Below are 20,172 nucleotides of genomic sequence, written 5' to 3'. Positions count from 1 at the left end.
ATTTATTTATAATTATAGATTATTGTTAATAATAATAATAATAATAATAATAATAATGATGATAATAATGATGATGATGATGATGATGATGATGATGATGATGATGATGATGCTTTTGGGATAAATACGCTTGTAGTTGTGCGTATAATGAATTATTTTCTGGAATATCATCCAAATATATCGAAGATCCATTTCTTAAGTTATACAACGAATGGGTAGGAGATGAATTTTATAAATTACAATCTCAATTTGAATATATGGATATTAATACTATTACTTCCGATAATGTGATAGAGCTTTCAAAAGAAGTTACTGATAACACGTTGCGTGAAAAGATTATTCAGCTTGCTGCTAATAATAAGGCTAGCTCATCTAATGTTGTTGAAAAATCAAAAAATGAGCTTGAGTATCTGAGACTTTATCTAAATATAAATAAATTTATGTATAGTTTCTTGACTTGGTTCCGAGATGGTGATACAGTCAGATTCAATACAACAAGTTAGTGGCTTTGTCTTAGTGACTCCGTCTAGCCAGCCGTGGTCTCAACCTGATAAGGAGTAAAAGGGCGCCTTATACCCAGTTAGAACTGCTAGACACATAGGCTCACTAACAATACGTACTTGAATCTCGACAGACCCTTAAAAGGATTAGATCCTTCCATACAATCATTAAACTATATAAAATTTGTATGTATTTCGATTTTGATTTCTTCCTTAAATAATAATAACAATAATAATAACAATAATGATAAGAATAAGAATATTAATAATAATAATAATAATAATAACAACAACAATAATAACAATAAGAATAAGAATAATAATAACAATAAGAATAACAATAACAATAACAATAAGAATACTACAACAACAACAATAAGAATACAACAACAACAACAACAATTTATTCCATTCATTTGTTTCATTGTAAAGTGACATTAACTTATATACTCAACTAGGGGTGTATAAAATCGAACCGAAAACCGAATCAAATCGCAAATTGAGTCAACCCCAAAAAAAATCCGACTAATGGTTTGGTTTGACTTGGTTTGGTTTTGAAAAAATAACCCGACTATATTTGAATTGGTTTGGTTTTAACTAAAAAATACCAACCCGAGACCAAACCAACCCAACATTATATATATAATTTTAAAATTTTATTTTATACATAAAAATATTTACTTTGATATAATTTTTAAATATTTCTTATACTTTTTCATAGTTTTTATCTTTTAATATATTATTTCAAGTTTGAAACTTAGAATTATGAATGGGCCAATAAAAATTATAGTCCACAGAGGTTGGTAATTATAATAAAGCTTAAATCAAAATAAAAATGAAATTAATACTAATGCAAAAAGAAAATCAATTCAACACTAAGAATGACAATAATATTGAATATTTGTTCTTTCGTTTTACATTGGTTTAGACAATTAAAATACATAATCTAATTTTAATTTCCTTTAATATTTAGTCATGTAACTAATACTTATTAAAGTTAATTTTAGCATGATTTAGTACTTTTAAATTATGATCATTTTCATTATGATTTGTTAATTTGCAATTTGTTTTATGCGATTTCATTATTATTATTTTTGTTGGATATTTTAGTGTCATTAATCATATCATATTGTGTTATATTTTTAAGAAACATCTTAGATAGTTGTATTTTGGTAGGACTAAAGAAATATTTGAAGTACAAGTAAATTATATGTTTGTATGAATACTTTATCGGAAAAACCCGAAAAAACCCGAGGTTGAAAAACCCGAGTTTTATTGGTTTGGTTTGGTTTATAAATTTAAAAATCCGACGCAAATGGTTTGGTTTGATATTTGAAAAACCCGAACCAACCCGGCCATGTACACCCCTATACTCAACCAATACTTTTCATTTATCTTCTTTTTTTTACGAAAATAATATATTTTTTACAGGAAATTTATTGTATAGATTTAAAAAAAATTTCTTGATTTTAAAGAAATAAAAACTAACAAATGATAATATAAAGGCAAAATAAACAATTAGAAAAGTAATTAAGAAATGGGAAGAGAACGACTATTTTTCAAATTTAAGAAGAAAGTTTAATTTTTTAAATAAAAATTTTGGGGCGTAAATGATTTTTCCTTTTTAGAAAATGTATATGGTACTTGATATTAATGAACTGAATGCAAATCGGAACTCTACCCTTGCCAAGCCATAGAGGTCTATATGATAATCCTTCCGTCTCAATTTATGTGTTACTGTTTGAATTTTAATAGTCAAACAAGCTTTTTTTTTATCGTGAATTTTTTTGCCAGATCTTTTAAATATTTTAAATTATTGATTACTGTCAATTACAATATTTTTTACATTGTTTTCAAATATATAATTTTCATGTCAAGAAATTTGAAAAATTCATATCCAAATGCATAAGTAAAATTAATAAATGTTTTGACTTTCAAAATTTGAACGATACCCACGTAAACTAAAAAAGTGGGAGTAAATTGCATGTGTTTAGTTTCAAATTTCAGGTAGACTGCTCACCTTATTGCCTGATTATTGTTTAAAGTAGGTGATATTTATGAGTTCATTTGGACTTTCTCTTCTTTTGCTTTGATTGTCTTCTCTCTTTAATCTGCTTAAATATTAAAGCGGATTCAATATTAGAGATTAATATAGGCACTTATATTAAGACAATTAGCTATGCATTTAATTCTTAAATAAATGAAATCTTACTAGTTGATAGAGGTGGGACAAAAAGAAAATGAGACATATGTAAATACAAAGCAAGAAATTAAACATTAGTTTTCTAGAATTAAACAGATACAGAACATCGTATATCGAATGAAAAAAGAATTCTAGTTATCAAGTTGATGTAGTATTAAAGATTATGGGCATACACACTTATATATGAGACAATTACATATGCATTTACTTCTTAAATAAATAAAATCTTACTACTTGATAGAGGCACGTAAAAAAAAAAAAAAAAGACATATTGTAGATAGAAATAAGAAACCGAACATTTAGTTTTCGTGAATTAAGCGAATAAAAAATATCGAATGAAATAAAAAAACTAGTTATCAAATCAATGTAGCTAGTATTAAAGATTATGGGCGCACATACTTATATATAAGACAATTACATATGCATTTGCTTCTTAAATAAATGAAATCTTACTAGTTAATAGAGACATGAAGAAAGAAAATGAGACATATTGTAGATAGAAAACAATAAGGCAAGAGAGAACTTATGACCTCGCGGATGGAGAGGGATTCGAACCCCCAATATTTTTAAAAATACTTATCGAACATTTAAATTTCTTGAATTAAATAAATACAAAATATCGAATGAAAAAAAAATAGTTATCAAGTCAATATAATTTCAAAGTTTATGGGCACACACACTTATATATAAGACAGTTACATATGTATTTACTTCTTAAATAAATGAAACCTTACTACTTGATAGAGGTAGTATTGTAGATTGAAAGCATGAAACCAAACATCTAGCTTTCTTGAACTTTGGATACTAAACATCGAATGAAAAAAAGAATTCTATAGTTACCAAGTCAACGTAGTATTAAATATTATGGGCACATACACTTATATATAAGACAATTACATATGCTTTACTTCTTAAATAAATGAAATTTTATTACTTAATAGAGATGGGACCAAAAAAAAGAGTGGTTCATTTTTATTTGTTCACTTTAGCATTACACGCTCCTTAAAAATAATGATTGAAGATGAATATTTACTACAATACACATATTAATTTTAGTTTCTCGTGCAACTTCAATTATCAACTTACAGTCTTGTAGTTTTCAATTCAGCATCAATTATTAGGGCTTTAAATGATATATATGTTTATCTATGAATGTATTCTCTTGCAAGGTATGCTACTTTTCCATTTCATTTTACTTGACTCTTATATTAAAAATAGATGTTTCAATTTATTTGTTTATTTTAATAAATCAATAAAGTTTTTTTTTTTCCACACTATCCTTAGTATTAAATAACTATAAAATAATAGTAGTCAAATTTAGAAATCCAAAACCTCATATTAGTTTAGTAAAATACATTTCTTAATGAAGTTTTCTTAAAAGGTGTGTCAGGTCAATATGAGTCAAGTAATATGGAACTGACGGAATATTTGGCTTGTAAGAAACGAACTCTAATTTTCTTGAATTATTATTTTGTGTAGAATTGGTTACTTCTGGTTGGAAAAGAAATTAGGGTCATATTAGGATTATATAAATTAGTTTAGGAAAGTCGTGTATTCCTTTATGGTTACGAACATTTTAATTTTAAAGCAATAGAGAGAAAACATGAGAATTAAAGTATGGTAGATTTGAAGTTTTGAGTTGTTTTAAGTCTATCAAGTTGTAATCATTTTCCTTGATTGAATTAGTAATTTGTAAAGTTTCTTTCCAATCAATAATAGAAAAATTACCTAAATACACAACTTATTTTATCATTTTCTTTAAAATTTCCTACCGTTTGAAAAAAATTACAAAAATCCCTACTCTCTCCTATTCTAGATAATCACTTTATGCGATGTATCGAAACATAGGTGATATATCGAAATGTTGAGTGAAGTATCCGAAATCGAGATGCGATGTATCAAAACGTTGAAGGATGTATCTGAAATTGGGACGCAATGTATCAGGTTAGCCCACACCATTTTTACAAGGTTGAGGCAATAATAATTTAAATATTTTTTCAAATTTTTATTTAGAATTCCCATAATATCTCCTCCCCTCATATTCGATCATTAAAATAGTTATTATATTACAATTATGGTTGTTAAGTGCATTCAAATTAAAACAAACATATGTTTAAATTAACCGTACAATATTAACAGATAGCAACCATCCAATACATAAGTTTCAACACTGATTATTATCAATTATATATTATTTTATATATATATACTTATAAATTTATTCTCTCTTTAGGAAGATTCCAAAATAATTAAGCTTCCTTCTTCATTTTGTTGAACANCATGAGAATTAAAGTATGGTAGATTTGAAGTTTTGAGTTGTTTTAAGTCTATCAAGTTGTAATCATTTTCCTTGATTGAATTAGTAATTTGTAAAGTTTCTTTCCAATCAATAATAGAAAAATTACCTAAATACACAACTTATTTTACCATATTCTTTAAAATTTCCTACCATTTGAAAGAAATTACAAAAATCCCTACTCTCTCCTATTCTAGATAATCACTTTACGCGATGAATCGGTCGAATACATCACTTTATGCGATGTATCGAAACATAGGTGATATAGCGAAATGTTGAGTGAAGTATCCGAAATCGAGATGTGATGTATCAAAACGTTGAAGGATGTATCTGAAATTGGGACGCAATGTATCAGGTTAGCCCACACCATTTTTACGAGGTTGAGGCCCAAATAATTCTGGTCCACACACCTAACCAGTCCAATTTTCACTTCACCTATTTGTATTTTACTCCAATCTCCCTCCCTCTCTAAACCGTAACCAGAAAAATCATGTGGGCCGCGATGAGCCTTTCAGTTGCCGCTACGGCACCATTCGCCACCACTAAACCGGCGGCGAATCGCCTTTCAGCCGGAGCTCCGAGGAAGTTTCAGCTCTACTCGCAGCTTAGAAACCTCGATTTAGCATACGCGGCGGAGCAAAAGCAGCAAATTCGGAAGAAATCGCAAACAAATCATTTAGGTTATAGGGCGGAGCAGAAGCAGAAATTTTGGAAGAAATCACAAACAACGCACATACACCAAGCAGAAGAAGAACAAGTAGAAGAAAAACAAGTAGATTCAAAGGATGAAGAAAAGAAACTGACCGGATTTGACGTATTGCAAGCACTGGAAAAAGCAACGGCACGGAAAATGAAGAAAAAGAGAAATGGAAGAGATGGTTCATTGTTAACTAGTAGAAAAGTGAGTGAACTAACAGCTGCAGAGGATGAAGCTACGGCGGATTACGGTAACAAAATTGTTCGAGCATTGAGCATAAGAGAAGATTGGGGGACTCGTTTGGATCAACTGGAAAAAAGACTTGTACAACTTGTAGATACAATAGCTTGAATATGCACAATTGCTAATACTAAACATACATGCACATAAAAAACAATGGTTTATAAAATTTGTTTTTAGTGTATTATTATTCCCTCTAATTTTATACTTACAGTGATAAATTATACTTTTAGATATAAATATAATTATCTTTTGGGATCTTCAATACTATGATGAGCAATGTCTTTCAACTTGTGCAAATAGACACTTTAAACTATCCAAAATTTAAACGAGCAGACACGCCTGATGTGACATCCTACACGTATAATGTTTTTGAATGTGTGCAAATAGACACTTTAACTATCCAAAATTTGAACAAACAGACACACACTTCATGTCATTGCAGTTACGGATCAGAGGACCGAGGCTGCTAGCTCCATCTAAAAATCCAAATCTGGAATTACTATGACAAACAGTGAAGCTACAAGAGACTCGAAGCAGTTCATCTCAACAATTCATGAAGCAATTTATGAACTAAAAGTCAAAGCAGACAATATAATGAAACGCCCAAAACATCTCCAACATCTATGTTTGTTTAGTTACAATGCCTCATTAAGTTGCTGAGATTGGTCTAACTTTTACTTAACTAAGTTTCCTTTTTATAAATAAAGAGGAAACAGGAAATAGTTGTCCTGGATTACTGGTCTGGTGTTCAATGTAAGTAGCAAGTCTACAACATTTCACCGCTCTAATATGGTCGATAACGTCTACCACGGTTGGAATCATCTCCGCCACCACTGGATCCTCCTCCTCGTCCTTGTGGTCCACCAGCACCATTGTTCCTGTCATTCCTCCGAGGCCGAACAGGTGGTGCCTGAACTCCTGGCTGCTGGCTGCATGGGAAATATCACAACGTTAAAACGTTTTGATTTATTCTATCTACAGTCTATACTTCATTGGTGTTGCTAAGATATTGCACTATCAAAACTAGAATATTTCAACATTTATCTGAACATCTTAGTTATAATGTGTGATCATCCAGTCTTCCAGTATACGAAAAACTGAAAATTACAGTAGTGATGATAAAAACTTTAAACTGAAATTTCAGAATACGAGCTAGAGGCAACCAGAAATAGATGTTAATATTCATAGGAACTTACAGGACATAGCCGATCTGACCATCTGGTAAAACCATTGGCACCATTTGCATACCTGTTGGCATCGGTCCTCTACCATATATCATAGGCTGCTAAAGAATAGTAATGTATGAGATGAATATGGTCAATTACAAAGTGAAGTATCGATGATGAAGACATGAAGTACAAAGAAAATACTTGTTGGAACGCAGCAGCAGCAGCAGCACCATAACCAGCAGTTAGAGGTGCATACGGGTTCATTGGAAATGCACCATATCCTGGATGGGGAATATAATTATGATGTGGTACCGCATTGTGAGGACTAGCTGCATCAAACTTCTTTTCCGTCTGAGGCTTTGCAAGAACTACTTCTAACATCTGACCTGCAATCCACATCCACTTAATTTATTTGCCAAGTGAAATACACAAGTACAATTCTAGTTTGGTACAGAGATTTCATATAGCTGACCCCCAAACAAGTTTCAGCTGAGGAATCGTAGACAGATTGATTAAAATACAGCAGAAAACACAGAATGACACTATCATAAAACTAACATGCTAAGTAATGTTAAACCTCTGAATAGAGAAGCATCATACAGTGACGCGTGAACGTAAATTTCAGAATTGTCACAAAACCGGACTAAACAAAGATGCATGGCATTTTTAACTTATTCTAGTAATAACATAATCCTAAGCTAATGTGCACAAAATACCCCCTCATATTGGGAAAAGGAACCCCGTGCTCATGGTATTTCCATTCTTTAAAAGTTAAGTAGCCCTCCATGTTATGTAGCAATACAATACCATCAAGATATGTTCTGGCTGTACGTTTCCACAATTTTACATCATTTTAGACCAATTAAATGGAGATCACACAACTAAATGCACAGGGAAATTCTAGATTATAATTCAGAGAGAGAAACTAAAAGTATTTACGGAAGCACATATCAATACAACAATGACAACACTCTTCAAAGCCAACAACCTATCAGTAGGAAATATACCAAGACCCAACAACCTGACTCGTTCATTAGGCATTGTACAATATTCGAGCCAAAGTTGAAAAGTAAAGAGCAATTCAATCAGAGTTGAGAAAAGTTTGTGGAAGTAGAAACATGTTTCGCTATAAACTTCATTGGTAGAAAAAGTTTCGCCATAAACTTCATTGGTAAAAAAATTTCCGAAAAGTTTAAAAAAACTGTGAATGGGCACCGATATTTCACTTGAAATGCACCTTCAAACCAATATTTCACAAAAGTTGTGTATTTGCAAATACTCATGCCCAAATTAGTATTTGCAAATACTAAGTCCAGAATTTGCAATATAGAAGAAGTATATTCATGCATAAGCAGATCCTTAATAATTTAAAATACTAAAGCACAACCTTTAACCATATTACATGCCTTCAAAAAAAAAATCTAACAAGTAGCTCAAGGAATTTAAACCCAATTGTGAAATGATATTTGCTAATAGTATTTCAATGATTTTGGTGAGTTTTTGCTTTTTACCATTCAAACTCAGGGAAGACTTAAGTTGAGGTAAAAGTGATAGGATGCCTTCTTTTTAATCATTTTTGTGTCCGGACCAACGTATATGCACCTCGACTATTCAAACGGGTACCTGCTACCTCCGACCACTACAGGTATAGGATAACTCTCCACCAAGGTGGGGATGGTAAGAAAACACCTTTTGTTTTTGCTTATTTGAACCTAACACCTCATGATTCTCCTCCTACCCCACTGGCCATTAGTTCAACCCTTAGATGCAGGATGCCATGTCTTCCAATTTTATGTTCTTTCTTAGGTCTAATACTTGTAACACTACAGTGCTAGCAAAACTCAGAACGAACTAGATATCTTTCATAATAAAAATATGATCGCAAATTGCCCTTTGCCCACCTTTAGTGGTTTAAATGCAACAAAGCATCTCATAAGAAATGAACCATACCCAAACTCAACCTCAAAAGCCAGTTCATGAGGTGAGGAATACCCAAGACCATACAAGGAGATCAATTACATGTCCTACAAGGACCACTTAACCCCCTTCACCCTGCTCTAGTGTGCCAACTAGAGCATGAACAACATAATATGCAAACATTGGGACACATAATAATAGGTGTCATACTGTGATACTATGATAAGAAATGAGCCATTAGCCTAACTCAGCCTCAAAAGCTAGCTCATGAGCTGAGAATTGTCCTAAAGCATATAAAGAGACCAATTCAGATCCCACAATCAATGTGGGACAACTTATCAACATCGATATCATGGTAATTGATTTTTCTCTTTTATGATTAAAACAAATACTTGGCAATAAGTTGACGGTGTATGGGAGATGCCCAATGAACTAATGATTGATCTTGTTGTCTCTAATTCGTTGTACTGAAATAAAAAGCATTTATACTCAAAAGAGAAAATGTGAGTCTTGCATGAAAAAGAAAGAAAAACAACTGAGGACATCTAGTAAAGCACGAATGCAACGAGAGGTTCAAGAATATTTCACAAGGTTAAAAGTGATTCTAATTAATTGAAAAAAATGTAGGTTGAATCATCTTTGAGGATGGCTTCCCAAAAACAAATTTGGGTAGGCAGTTTTTTTCTTAAGTTGGAAGAGACAAATTAGAATAACCTAACTGGCGCACCAAAAGCTACTTGATGGCAAGGAGGGAAGCAGAATTTGATGGAGCAAACGACCCCAAGAGAGAAGACCATAAGAATGACGTTCAAATCAGGTCTAGCTCAGCAAAGCAAAGGAGGAATTTTTAGAAGTTTCAAACTCAAGAAGACGCCCCAAAAAAGAAGAGATTCTTTTGTTACCCAAGCAGCAATCTCTTTTTGCAGGTTATCATCAATAAGATCCTCATTACTTATCCAAAAAATGAAAAGATTCTTTGGTTGGAAGTTTGACTTGTAGTATGACTTTCTACTTAAAGAGAGGATACATCATAGGCAACCATCACTTGATCACGACAACTAATAAATCCTATGTATCCATTCAGTTCATTCAGATACTTTTCACTATGTATCTACCACTTTAATTTGATCATGGGTCCTTGTTGAGTGCAATTGAACTAATAACGAACTTTGACAAAAGTTGTATTTGTGTGATAGGTTGAACCAATTTTAGGCTTAACTAAAAATTAATTGATCTTGCAAGAGCTGCAAAACCCGAGTAATGGAAATTTCTCTCTTTGAGATGGAAGATTAAGGGACATTTTTAATCTAGATTTTAGTTTAACTAAGTTCATCTTATAGTTTGGTACAGTCCAGAGTCCAGACTTCGTAACTAGGTTCATAGTCTTTAAACAGATCTACACAGGATGACTTGATCCAGGAAAAGCCTATAACTGTCACGGGATTCAGAATTACACATTACACTCCTGACAACTGAACTGAGTTGATTTTAGTTTCAGCACAGCCCTAAGCAGTGAAACTTGTCTGAAAATCTTGAAATGGAAAAAGAGCATACACAGATGAGAGTTGATCCAAAACTGGGAAATATCTAGAGCTTTCACCCCAAAGTCAGTTCGACTTGAAAAAAACAGGCATCATCCATTACAATGGGATCTGGTTGATCATAGTTTGATAGTCCCAAATTTGAAACTAACTGTTTCAAACTCTTGAAAGAAAACATTTGCAGTGTTATAAAAGTTGATCAAAAATGAGCATATAGATCGCTTGCACCCCAAGGTCAGACGGAAAAAAAAAAGTATGTCAATGACAATTGGACTTGGCCAATCTTACTTTTTGTTCAGCCCAAACTGTAATACTTAATTTCAAAATCTTGAAAAAAAGAAATTATAGAGGATGAGAGGAGGTGATGTGAAAATTGGCTATATTCAGATGGTCATTTTGCTTTGATTCAGAAACAAAGGCACCAGACTCCTGACAACTGAAGTAACCTGACTTTAGTGTAGTACAGTTCAAACTCTAGACTTATTTCCTCGAAGTCCTAGAAATAATTACACAGGATGAGAGTTGATCCAAATACAGGCTATAGTATCTAGATTACTTTCACCCCAAGTTCAGCACAAAAACAAAATAGGCCTCACACTCCTGACAACACTTATGGGCATTTCTTCTTTGTGAGGAGGTGCGAGGTAATGGTGGTAGAGGGTACGCGGAGGGGTAGAGGTAGGCCCAAGAAGTATTGGGAAGAGGTGATTAGACAAGACTTGGCTATGCTTCACATTACCGAGGACATGACTCTAGATAGGAAGGAGTGGAGGTCGCGTATTAAGGTTGAAGGTTAGTAGGGTTAGCGTGTGTCTTCCCTTGTGAGGGTTTGGGTTGTTAGCGTTTGGAGTAGTCCTAACCTTATGCTGTTTACTGCGTTTCACTCCCATTATCTTTCTTGATGTTATTGTCTCAGTTGTTGATTATACGCTATCTTTTGTATTGGCTGTTTTGTTTTATATATATCTCTCCTGTCACTTAGATTTGATGTTCTTGAGCTGAGGGTCTCCTGGAAACAGCCTCTCTACCTCCACGAGATAGTGGCAAGGTCTGCGTACTATTTACCCTCCCCAGACCCCACCTAGTGGGATTTCACTGGGTTGTTGTTGTTGTTGTTGTTGTTGTAATCTCTTTATGATATCCTCCTAACTTTAACACATAATCTATCTATGATATAACAGAATATGTCATCAGTACAGTTTATGTATAAAGGAATAAGAGTTCCAACTTTCATTACTAAGTTTTCCAACTAGATTTAGCAAATCCTAAGAAAATATCAATTATAGCAAACTAGGAATTGTTGAACACAAAGCCTCAGCTGGTACTAAATGTTCCTAAATAGATCCTTGAAGCGTCATAATACAAATGAAAATTCTCAGATGATCAAGGACTTTTTAAACAAAAAAAAAAACATATCACAAGCACATCCATCTCTACTCATTGATCACTTTAGGTATGTCCTCACAATGACGGACTAACTTCACGCCCACCCTCACCCCTCCTCTCTCTATCTTGTGATTTATTTATTTTCCTTTTGTTCTTTTCCTTGTTGGGAAGGGGAGAAGTGATTTACAGGAGGAGCCAGTGGAACACTCAGATGTAGATCCTGAGTTTTCCTTTATGCAATGTATGTTTTCCACTTGGTATTTACATGTCTAGAAACATTACCATTTACTTCATATGTTTCAGTGTCTTTAACAGCTTTCAGAGCGCTTGACCTTTCTGCATAATGGACAAATCCAAAGTCTCTTTTACCACCAACCTTGGCTGGCGGCATAACAACTCTGGTAACTTCACCATGGCGTTGGAACAATTCCTTCAATTGTTCAGTAGGAGTGTTTTCTGGAATGTTCTTCACATAGAGTGCTTTAACCTGCGAAAGACAACAGAAGATGTGTAATACAATGTGCAAACTAGCAGAAACAGGTTGGAATAAGAGTCTTTCTAATAGTGAAAAGCACAAAGAAGCAAAAATAAGGTCCCATAGGATTTGAAGCAGAAAGCAAAAAGTGATGAGCATGGTTCTTTATGTGAAGAGCACTATTTACTGGAAATAGACAATAAAAAGGGTAAGCCAGGGTCCTAAGATCGCGCTGTGCGAGGTCTGGGGAAGGGCCGGACTACTATTTACAGAAAAATAAAAAATATGATACATATATGACTTTAGTAATATAATAATCCAATTTCAATAAAAATACTAATTTCAATGCTTATTTACAATAATGTCAAGAATAATCCAACACCTCAAAGATGGGATTCATAACCGGATTCCTCATCGGAATCACTTTGCGCGTAATTCTTTGGAGATCACATTTATCTTAAGTGCATAGCTTCACCCATGAAGCGGTGATTCCTCACTTTGCATAGCTTTGTCGCTTAATAAAACTAACTGATAGAAAAGATTCCATTATTTTGCACGGGTGGATCTTCAATCAGACAATTGATTCGTATTGGATTTGGACAATATAACAAGTAACCTAACACCATACCAAATGTGGATTTATTTTTTGAAACTAGTAACATTTGTATTGATATTAGTACTTAGGTAGTACTGGAAGAACCATATTTACAACAGAGGAAGGTAAAAAAAAAAAAACAATCCTAACTCTAGATGGACCCTAAAACATCTAGAATTGACTCAGTCTCATTAGAGTAAACATTTGTACACCAAAATCAGAACAACAAAATACATTTAAGTTTTAATCTCCTGCACATTGTTGCTCCTGTTTTCAAAACATCCGTCATTTCTCTCTCTCCATATTGTCCATCTACCAACTATGTGATTTAGCTCACTATGACTAATCTTTTTTCTTTTAGGGATGCAATAGTAGTGACCATGCCAGCTTGCACACACTACCTCGATGATAGCACAAAAAGTACCTAGCCCAACACCAAGTCCGGCAAAGATACCAAACAAAAGTTTGAAAACTTTTAATTCTCTTTGAAAAGGATGGATGCTTAGAAGCGCCACGGGAGGAGCCAATGGAAGCATACAATATGACCTAATTAGTGCTCAAGGAAGGGGGTCAAAGGTTCAACTCAAGAGAACAGGTGTACAAAAGGCCAAGAGTAAGAATGGCATCAAAAGCGCCCTCAATTTTGCACCGATGTTTTTGGCAACAGAATGGAGGCAATGCATTCCACCCCCAAAAGCACACCCCCACAAAATAGGCAACATTTTGGGCCAGTGAACATTCAGACCAAAAGCACCTGCTGCGCTTTGCATTCCGAACCAGCAGAATTGAATCCTAGGATGAGCTATTCTTAGTCCTACTTTCAAGGTTAATTTGGGTACTTATTTATTTACGACCAATGTAACCCATGGTATAAATAGTTTTCCAGGGGTTGTTCTTCCTTCTTAGCTAGCCTTTGATGAATATAGATTGTATCCTTACTCAACTTCCAAACCCTCATTGGTGCTTGCTCGACTTGATTTTCTCTTGGGGGTTTCAAATGCTCTTGGTGCTGAATTGAAATTTCCCAATAGAAGGTATTCGGCTTTTTTGCTAATAATTACCTATTTAATTCAATTTTGTATAAAACTTCTATTTCTACACCTTCATCTATTTTATTTTGTGATTCTTTACTTGTTCTTCCATTAATTCTACTATCACACCACTATTCCATAATCATGTAAGAGTATCTTTAGCAGGCACTAGGTTTACAAGTTTTAGTTCTCAACAAATCATATACACTATGAATTCCGCAGTAAAGCTACCCACCACAACTCTGCTCCAGCTATGGTTACAGCACGCCCAGAGAACCAAAAAGTTTGAGCTACCATCACAGTTTCCTGACTCAATAGTATCTAATGCAACTCAAATATATAATGACAATAAGTTCATTAGTTTTATGCACATTGAAAATACCAGCCTTATCCCCCTCCTCATTCCTAGCGACACCCACAATGCAGTAAACAAAGAAATGAAGTTTGATTCAAACCCAATAAAAAGAAAAAGAAGAAGATGAAAGCAATTTTCTGGAAATACAGGGGGGAGGGGGGGGAGGACAGGTAGCGTACTGAAGTCAAGCCAACAGGGCCACAAGTGGAAAAAAAGAATTAAGGGACTGATCATTCTGCTGTTGGTAAGGGTTCATAGTAAGAATCAAACACCAAGCATGTGACATTTGACACTTGGAGAAACAACATATCAAGAGTATTTGCTTAAGATTTCATAAAAGCTACTCAAATAACTGTGAGATATATGGATTTTACCTGAGCAGCGGCAGAAGAATGATCAGGTGTAATCTTTGGATCAGCCCAGGTGACAGTTGGTGAATTTCCCTCCAGCTTAAAATTTGTACTTACCATTTTTCTCCGAGAGTAATCCGCACAGGCATTATTGTAATATTCAACAAAAGAAAAACCCCTATTACGTGCTGGGTTTTGAGGATCCTTCAGTCAAATATTAGAAGTTTATAATTGTCCATGAGAAGCTCATGATGGAGTTGCAACAATTTATATAAGTGTTTAGGACATCAATACACACCTTTATGAGTTCTATTGTTTCTGCACCAGGACCAGTCCCATCAATGACTTTTCTGAAGTCGTCATCAGACCAGCTCTTTGGTACATTACCAATGAACAATCTGTATTTAGTTTCTGACAGTGAACACCTTAAGGTTTTTCCCTGGATTGATAATAAACACAAAAACAAATAAGTTACAAAATTATGCACTTAAACTAAAAGAGAAGATAGAGTTATAGAAAAATATGATCAATGAAGCCAAGTGTGGATGCAGAAATCACCTTGAATTCTTTGTTATGCAATTCTTCAATAGCCTTTTGTGCCTCATCTTTTGTTTTGAATGCTACAAAGGCAAAACCCTTGCTTTCACCAGTATCCCTATTTCTCATGACTCTGACCTGCCAAGATATGAGACGATGCCACAATCAGGGAAAAGCAAACAATTGAAGTATGTCACAAGCATATGCCTCTTGCAAAACTTTCACATTACTTCCAGGGTAGTAATTGGAACTACCTCATGTATTTCACCAAGTGGTTCACAGAGATCCCTCAGGTCTTCTTCAGAAACATCTCGAGGAATACCACCAATAAAAACCTCAGACCCGTGTGGAGGGAGAGCTAGAAGTTCAGCATGCTCTTTTTGTTCCTCTTCAGAAAGAGAAGCACTAGGCTTTTCTTCATCTGCAGCTGGCTCCGAAACATCACCCATATCTGCCTCTGGAGACTGCTCTCTCCCACTGTCTCCACCTCCAGAATCATATGATTGTTCTTCGCCATTTTCATCACCGACTTCTCCAGCTCCTTCATCTTCTATCAGTTCTGCATCTTCATCTTCCTCAGAGTAATTTTCATCATCAAGATCCACACGGTCATCAATTTCAGTATTCTCTGCCATGACTGTTTCGCGTTGCAGATTTTCTCATACAACAAATAAACAGGCCTGCAGACCACATTTATGTTAGCTTTTTTCCTTGTTGACAGATATACATCACTCAACCAATTAGTCAATCAACTGTTTCACACCCAAATTACTTAGGGTTAGCTATATAGGTATGTCAAAGGATGGCAAAATCATATTTTTCTTTAAAAGAGCAAGTCCACCCTATGGACATGCAAGTAATGAAGGAAGTTCAGTACTTTCTCCTGTTGTGCACCAAGAAGGAAAGACATGTAGGGCAGATAATATTTCAATAAATTCAGGGAGACAAAAATACAAAATCAACAAATGTGCAACCAGTTTCAAACTTATAGAAACACTTCTACCACTTTCTTCCTTCTCCATCTTTCGAAGCCCAATGTTCATTAGCCCATGGTGGCATAAATATAAGATGAAGTAGTAAACAATGGAGAAATGAAACTTCTTGGGTCATAAGAAAGAAAATACACTATTATCAATAGATGAAAAGATAAAAATGCATAGAAAAATAGCAAAGACACTTCCTCAAAAGGTTAAGATAACTTTCACCACTTGTTTGTCTAGTGTTTAAAGTGCTCAAAATGCCTATAGAAGGACAAAAGCTCTTCAGTGGACTCAACCAATTTTAGAACCAACATAGAACTATGAACTCATATAACAATTCAGGTATCTAAGGAGTTAAAATCAACCGCAAAACAAAATCTTAGAAATCAAACATCCGGAAAAAAAGAAAAAAATTGAAAACCCAGAGCTCAAAAACTAACAAAATAATCAAATGCTCAATACACCTATAAAAAAACAAAAGCTCTTCACTGAACTCAACCAATTTTACTACCAACATATAACTAAGAATACATTTAACAATTCAGACATCTGAGGAGTTAAAATCAAAGCTAAAAAATATGAACACCACCCCCAACACAAAATCCATTTTTTTCCTTTCAAAAATGGTAAACAGAACAACCAGGGTCGGAGCCAGGATACCACAAGGGGGTTCATCAAAAAATTACCTTAGTGAAAATTCAGTCTCCCATTGAGAACGACCCAAATCAAAGATCCGAAAAAGAGAGAAACTTGAAAACCCAGAGCTCAAAAAAACAAATGCACCCAGAAAAACTAATGAGTAACAAAACCCTAACACAAACATAGATAAGTCCGTACACATCTATCAACGTTTTATATATAAAAATTCAAGATTCTGAACCGGTAATTCCATAATAAAGCTAAAAAAACATAGAGATGGTAAAAACTGATAAAGGGCAAAAGGAAAAAACCTTGTATGAGTATGGGCGGAAATGATAAATGGCAGAAATAGAGAATGTGAGAAGAAGACATTATATGTATATGTATATGTAGTAGTAGAAGAAGAAGAAGAATATATGAGTATTCGGGGGATTTGCATACCCAAAATTAGAGAATTTTTTGCTTATCTGTGTTGTGTTTCTGCTTCTTTAGGAGGAGAGAGTTTGAAGGCGAAGAAGCTAAATCTCAACAATACTGTGAAATTTACACACACAAAAAAGCTCTTTCAACCTCTTTTATACTGCCTGCGATTTCAGTGTTCCCAATTTGGCCCTAATTTGGGTATTTGGTACTCTCTACGCCCCGCTGCCCCTGAAAAAGAGGTTTATTTTGTCAATCCATAGATAGAGTTGTAGGGGTATTATCGTCAATTTGAAAAAATGAACCAAAATTGCCCTTGTACTATTGAAAAGGATTTGTGTGTTTGGTACGAAGATTTTTCAATTTACTCGTGTTATGTTTTCGAAAATTTTATTTTTTTTAAATTTAAGGAAAATGTCTTACCTCCAAAGAGTAAAGAAAAAAAAAATTTGGAACTAATTTTCAAACCACATACCTCAACTTTTCATTCTAACTGAAATTTTGGCTATCGATTCTCAATATTAATTCGGGATCCAACTGTTGATGTTAGATTCGAAATTCAAATTCTGACTTTGATTGGAGACCCAACTTCTGAGTTTCGAATTGGGTCAGATCCTATTTTGATGTCGGATTCCAAGTCATGATTTGAGATTAGATTTTGGATTGGGTGTCTAAGTCGAGTTATGAGTCAGGTGTCATAGTGGCGTTCCGAGTCAGGAGTCGGAATGGGGTTCCAAGTATAGGTTGAGGTTGGGTCCCAGATAGGGAGTCAGAGTCGAGTCCCGCGACGAGTGTCGGGATCGGATCCCGAGTCGGTGATACGTCATATTTTGATTTAAAAGTTGGGTCATGCATTGGCCGTCAAGGTCAAGTTCTGATTTAGAAGTCAGTTCTTGGGTCAAGGGTTGACGTCAGGATCTAGGTCAAATGTCTAGTTCGGGTATCGAATCCATCATCGGGGTTGGGTGTTAGGATCGGATCTCAATAGAAAATCGAATTTCGATTCAGAGGTCACATTTAGGTGTGCCACTCAACAGGAATCAAACGATTTTCTTAATTTTTTGTGTATATTAGAACATGAATTTTTTGGTAATATGAATTTCGGGCATATATTTCAACAAAATTTGCATGACCCTTCGTAATGGCATGTGGGAACAATACGTATAACTTCACCATGACACAAACCATTTTTTTTAGCATTTAAGAGCCACGCAACAAGAATTAGGTGATTTTCTCAATTTTTCGTGTGTGTAAATGATTTTTTTGGTAATATAGGTTTGGGTACATTTTTTGCAAAAACTTTATAGAACCCGTTGTAATGACCTATGGGAAAAATAAATATACCTCACCATGATCCAGATCATTTTTTAGCATTTAAGAGCCACACAACATAATTTAGGAGATTTTCTCAGGTTTTCATTGGTATAAATTTTTTGATGACATAGATTTTAGATACCTTTTTTTAATAAAATCTTTACAAGACATTTCATAACGACCTATGGGAATAATACATATAGCCTCATAATGGTTCATGCAACTTTTTAAGTATTAAGGGGCAATCAACAGATTTAGATGATTTTCTCAATATTATATGTGTTAGTACATGAATTTTTTGGTGATATGAATTTTGGATATTTATTTTGCAAAACTTTACATGATTCTCCGTAGTCACCCGAGGAACAATATGTATAGTCTCACCATGATTCACGCCACTTTTTGACATTTAGGGGCCACTCAACACAAATTAGACGATTTTCTCAATTATTCGTGGTGTGTTAGTATATGATTTTTTTCGGTAATATCGATTTCAGACACATTTTTTGCAAAAAAATTACAAGACCCTTTGTAATGACTTGAAGAACAATATGTATACTCACCATGATCCACACCACTATCTTAGCATTTAGAGGTCATTCAAGAGGAATTAGGCGATTTTCTAGATTTTTCGTGTATTAGTACATGAATTTTTTGGTGATATGAATTTCGGACACATTTTTTGGAACAATTTTACAGGACCATCTGCAATGACCTGGGAAAACAATATGTATAGCCTCACCATGATACACACCACTTTTTTAGCATTTAGGGGGCACTCAACAAACATTTAGGCAATTTTCTTAGTTTTCGTATGTGTTAGTACATGAATTTTTTGATGATATGGATTTCAAGCACAATTTTTGCAAAATATTTGCATGACCGTGAGGAACGATACATGTAGCTTCATTATGATCCACGTCATTTTTTAGCATTTAAGGACCACTCAACATAAATTAGACAATTTTCTCAATTTTTCACATTTTTAATACATGAATTCTTTGGTGATATGGATTTTTGTCACATTTTTCGAAATAATTTACAGGACCCTACGTAATGACCTGGAGAACAATATGTATAGCATCAACATGATCCATACTATTTTTTTAGCATTTAGGGTCCTAGGAATTAAGTCATTTTCTTAGTATTTTTGTTCGTGTTAGTCCATAATTTTTTTGGTGATATATATACCTTTCGGACACTTTTTTCCAAAACCTTTACAGGACCATATGTAATGACCTGGGGGAATAATACTTATAGTCTCACCATAATTCATGCCACTTTTTTTTTAGCATTTAGGGTCACTCAACAGGAATTAGACAATTTTCTCAATTTTTCGTCAGTTCCTGAATTTTTTGATGACATGGCTTTCAGACACTTTTCCAAAACATTTACATAACCTATAGCCTCACCATGATCCACACACTTTTTTAGCATTCAAGGGCCACTCTATAGGAATTATGGGCCATTTTTTTAGCATTTAAAGGTCCCAAAATAGAAATTCAAGATCTTGTTAGTTTTTCG

General features: G+C 34.1%; 2 protein-coding genes across 4 annotated transcripts; one reads left to right on the top strand and one right to left on the bottom strand.

The window, feature by feature from the left end:
• The first annotated feature begins 5,430 nt into the window (after nt 1-5,430).
• On the top strand, nt 5,431-6,203 carry LOC125865338 (uncharacterized). Its single transcript, XM_049545538.1, has one exon. The coding sequence runs from the start codon at nt 5,490-5,492 to the stop codon at nt 6,045-6,047; it is 558 nt and encodes a 185-aa protein (XP_049401495.1). The 5' UTR covers nt 5,431-5,489; the 3' UTR covers nt 6,048-6,203.
• A 362-nt stretch (nt 6,204-6,565) lies between these two features.
• On the bottom strand, nt 6,566-17,551 carry LOC125864893 (heterogeneous nuclear ribonucleoprotein Q). Of its 3 annotated transcripts, none has more exons than XM_049544989.1 (9): nt 17,356-17,551; nt 15,550-15,975; nt 15,317-15,433; nt 15,057-15,197; nt 14,783-14,962; nt 12,235-12,439; nt 7,310-7,494; nt 7,136-7,224; nt 6,566-6,868 (listed from the first exon to the last, which is right to left on the bottom strand). In XM_049544989.1, exons 2-9 carry the CDS (start codon nt 15,928-15,930, stop codon nt 6,724-6,726), a joined length of 1,443 nt encoding a protein of 480 aa, XP_049400946.1. In that variant the 5' UTR covers nt 15,931-15,975; nt 17,356-17,551; the 3' UTR covers nt 6,566-6,723. The 3 variants fall into 3 exon arrangements, with proteins under 3 accessions (XP_049400946.1, XP_049400948.1, XP_049400947.1); XM_049544991.1 differs by having other exon boundaries at nt 7,136-7,221; XM_049544990.1 differs by having other exon boundaries at nt 17,226-17,505.
• Nucleotides 17,552-20,172: the final 2,621 nt, after the last annotated feature.

Source organism: Solanum stenotomum, chromosome 5, assembly GCF_019186545.1.
Source record: "Solanum stenotomum isolate F172 chromosome 5, ASM1918654v1, whole genome shotgun sequence".
Taxonomy (NCBI): domain Eukaryota; kingdom Viridiplantae; phylum Streptophyta; class Magnoliopsida; order Solanales; family Solanaceae; genus Solanum; species Solanum stenotomum.
The sequence above is the reverse complement of the archived record's forward strand: the minus strand, read 5'-3'. Positions and strand labels throughout refer to the sequence as shown.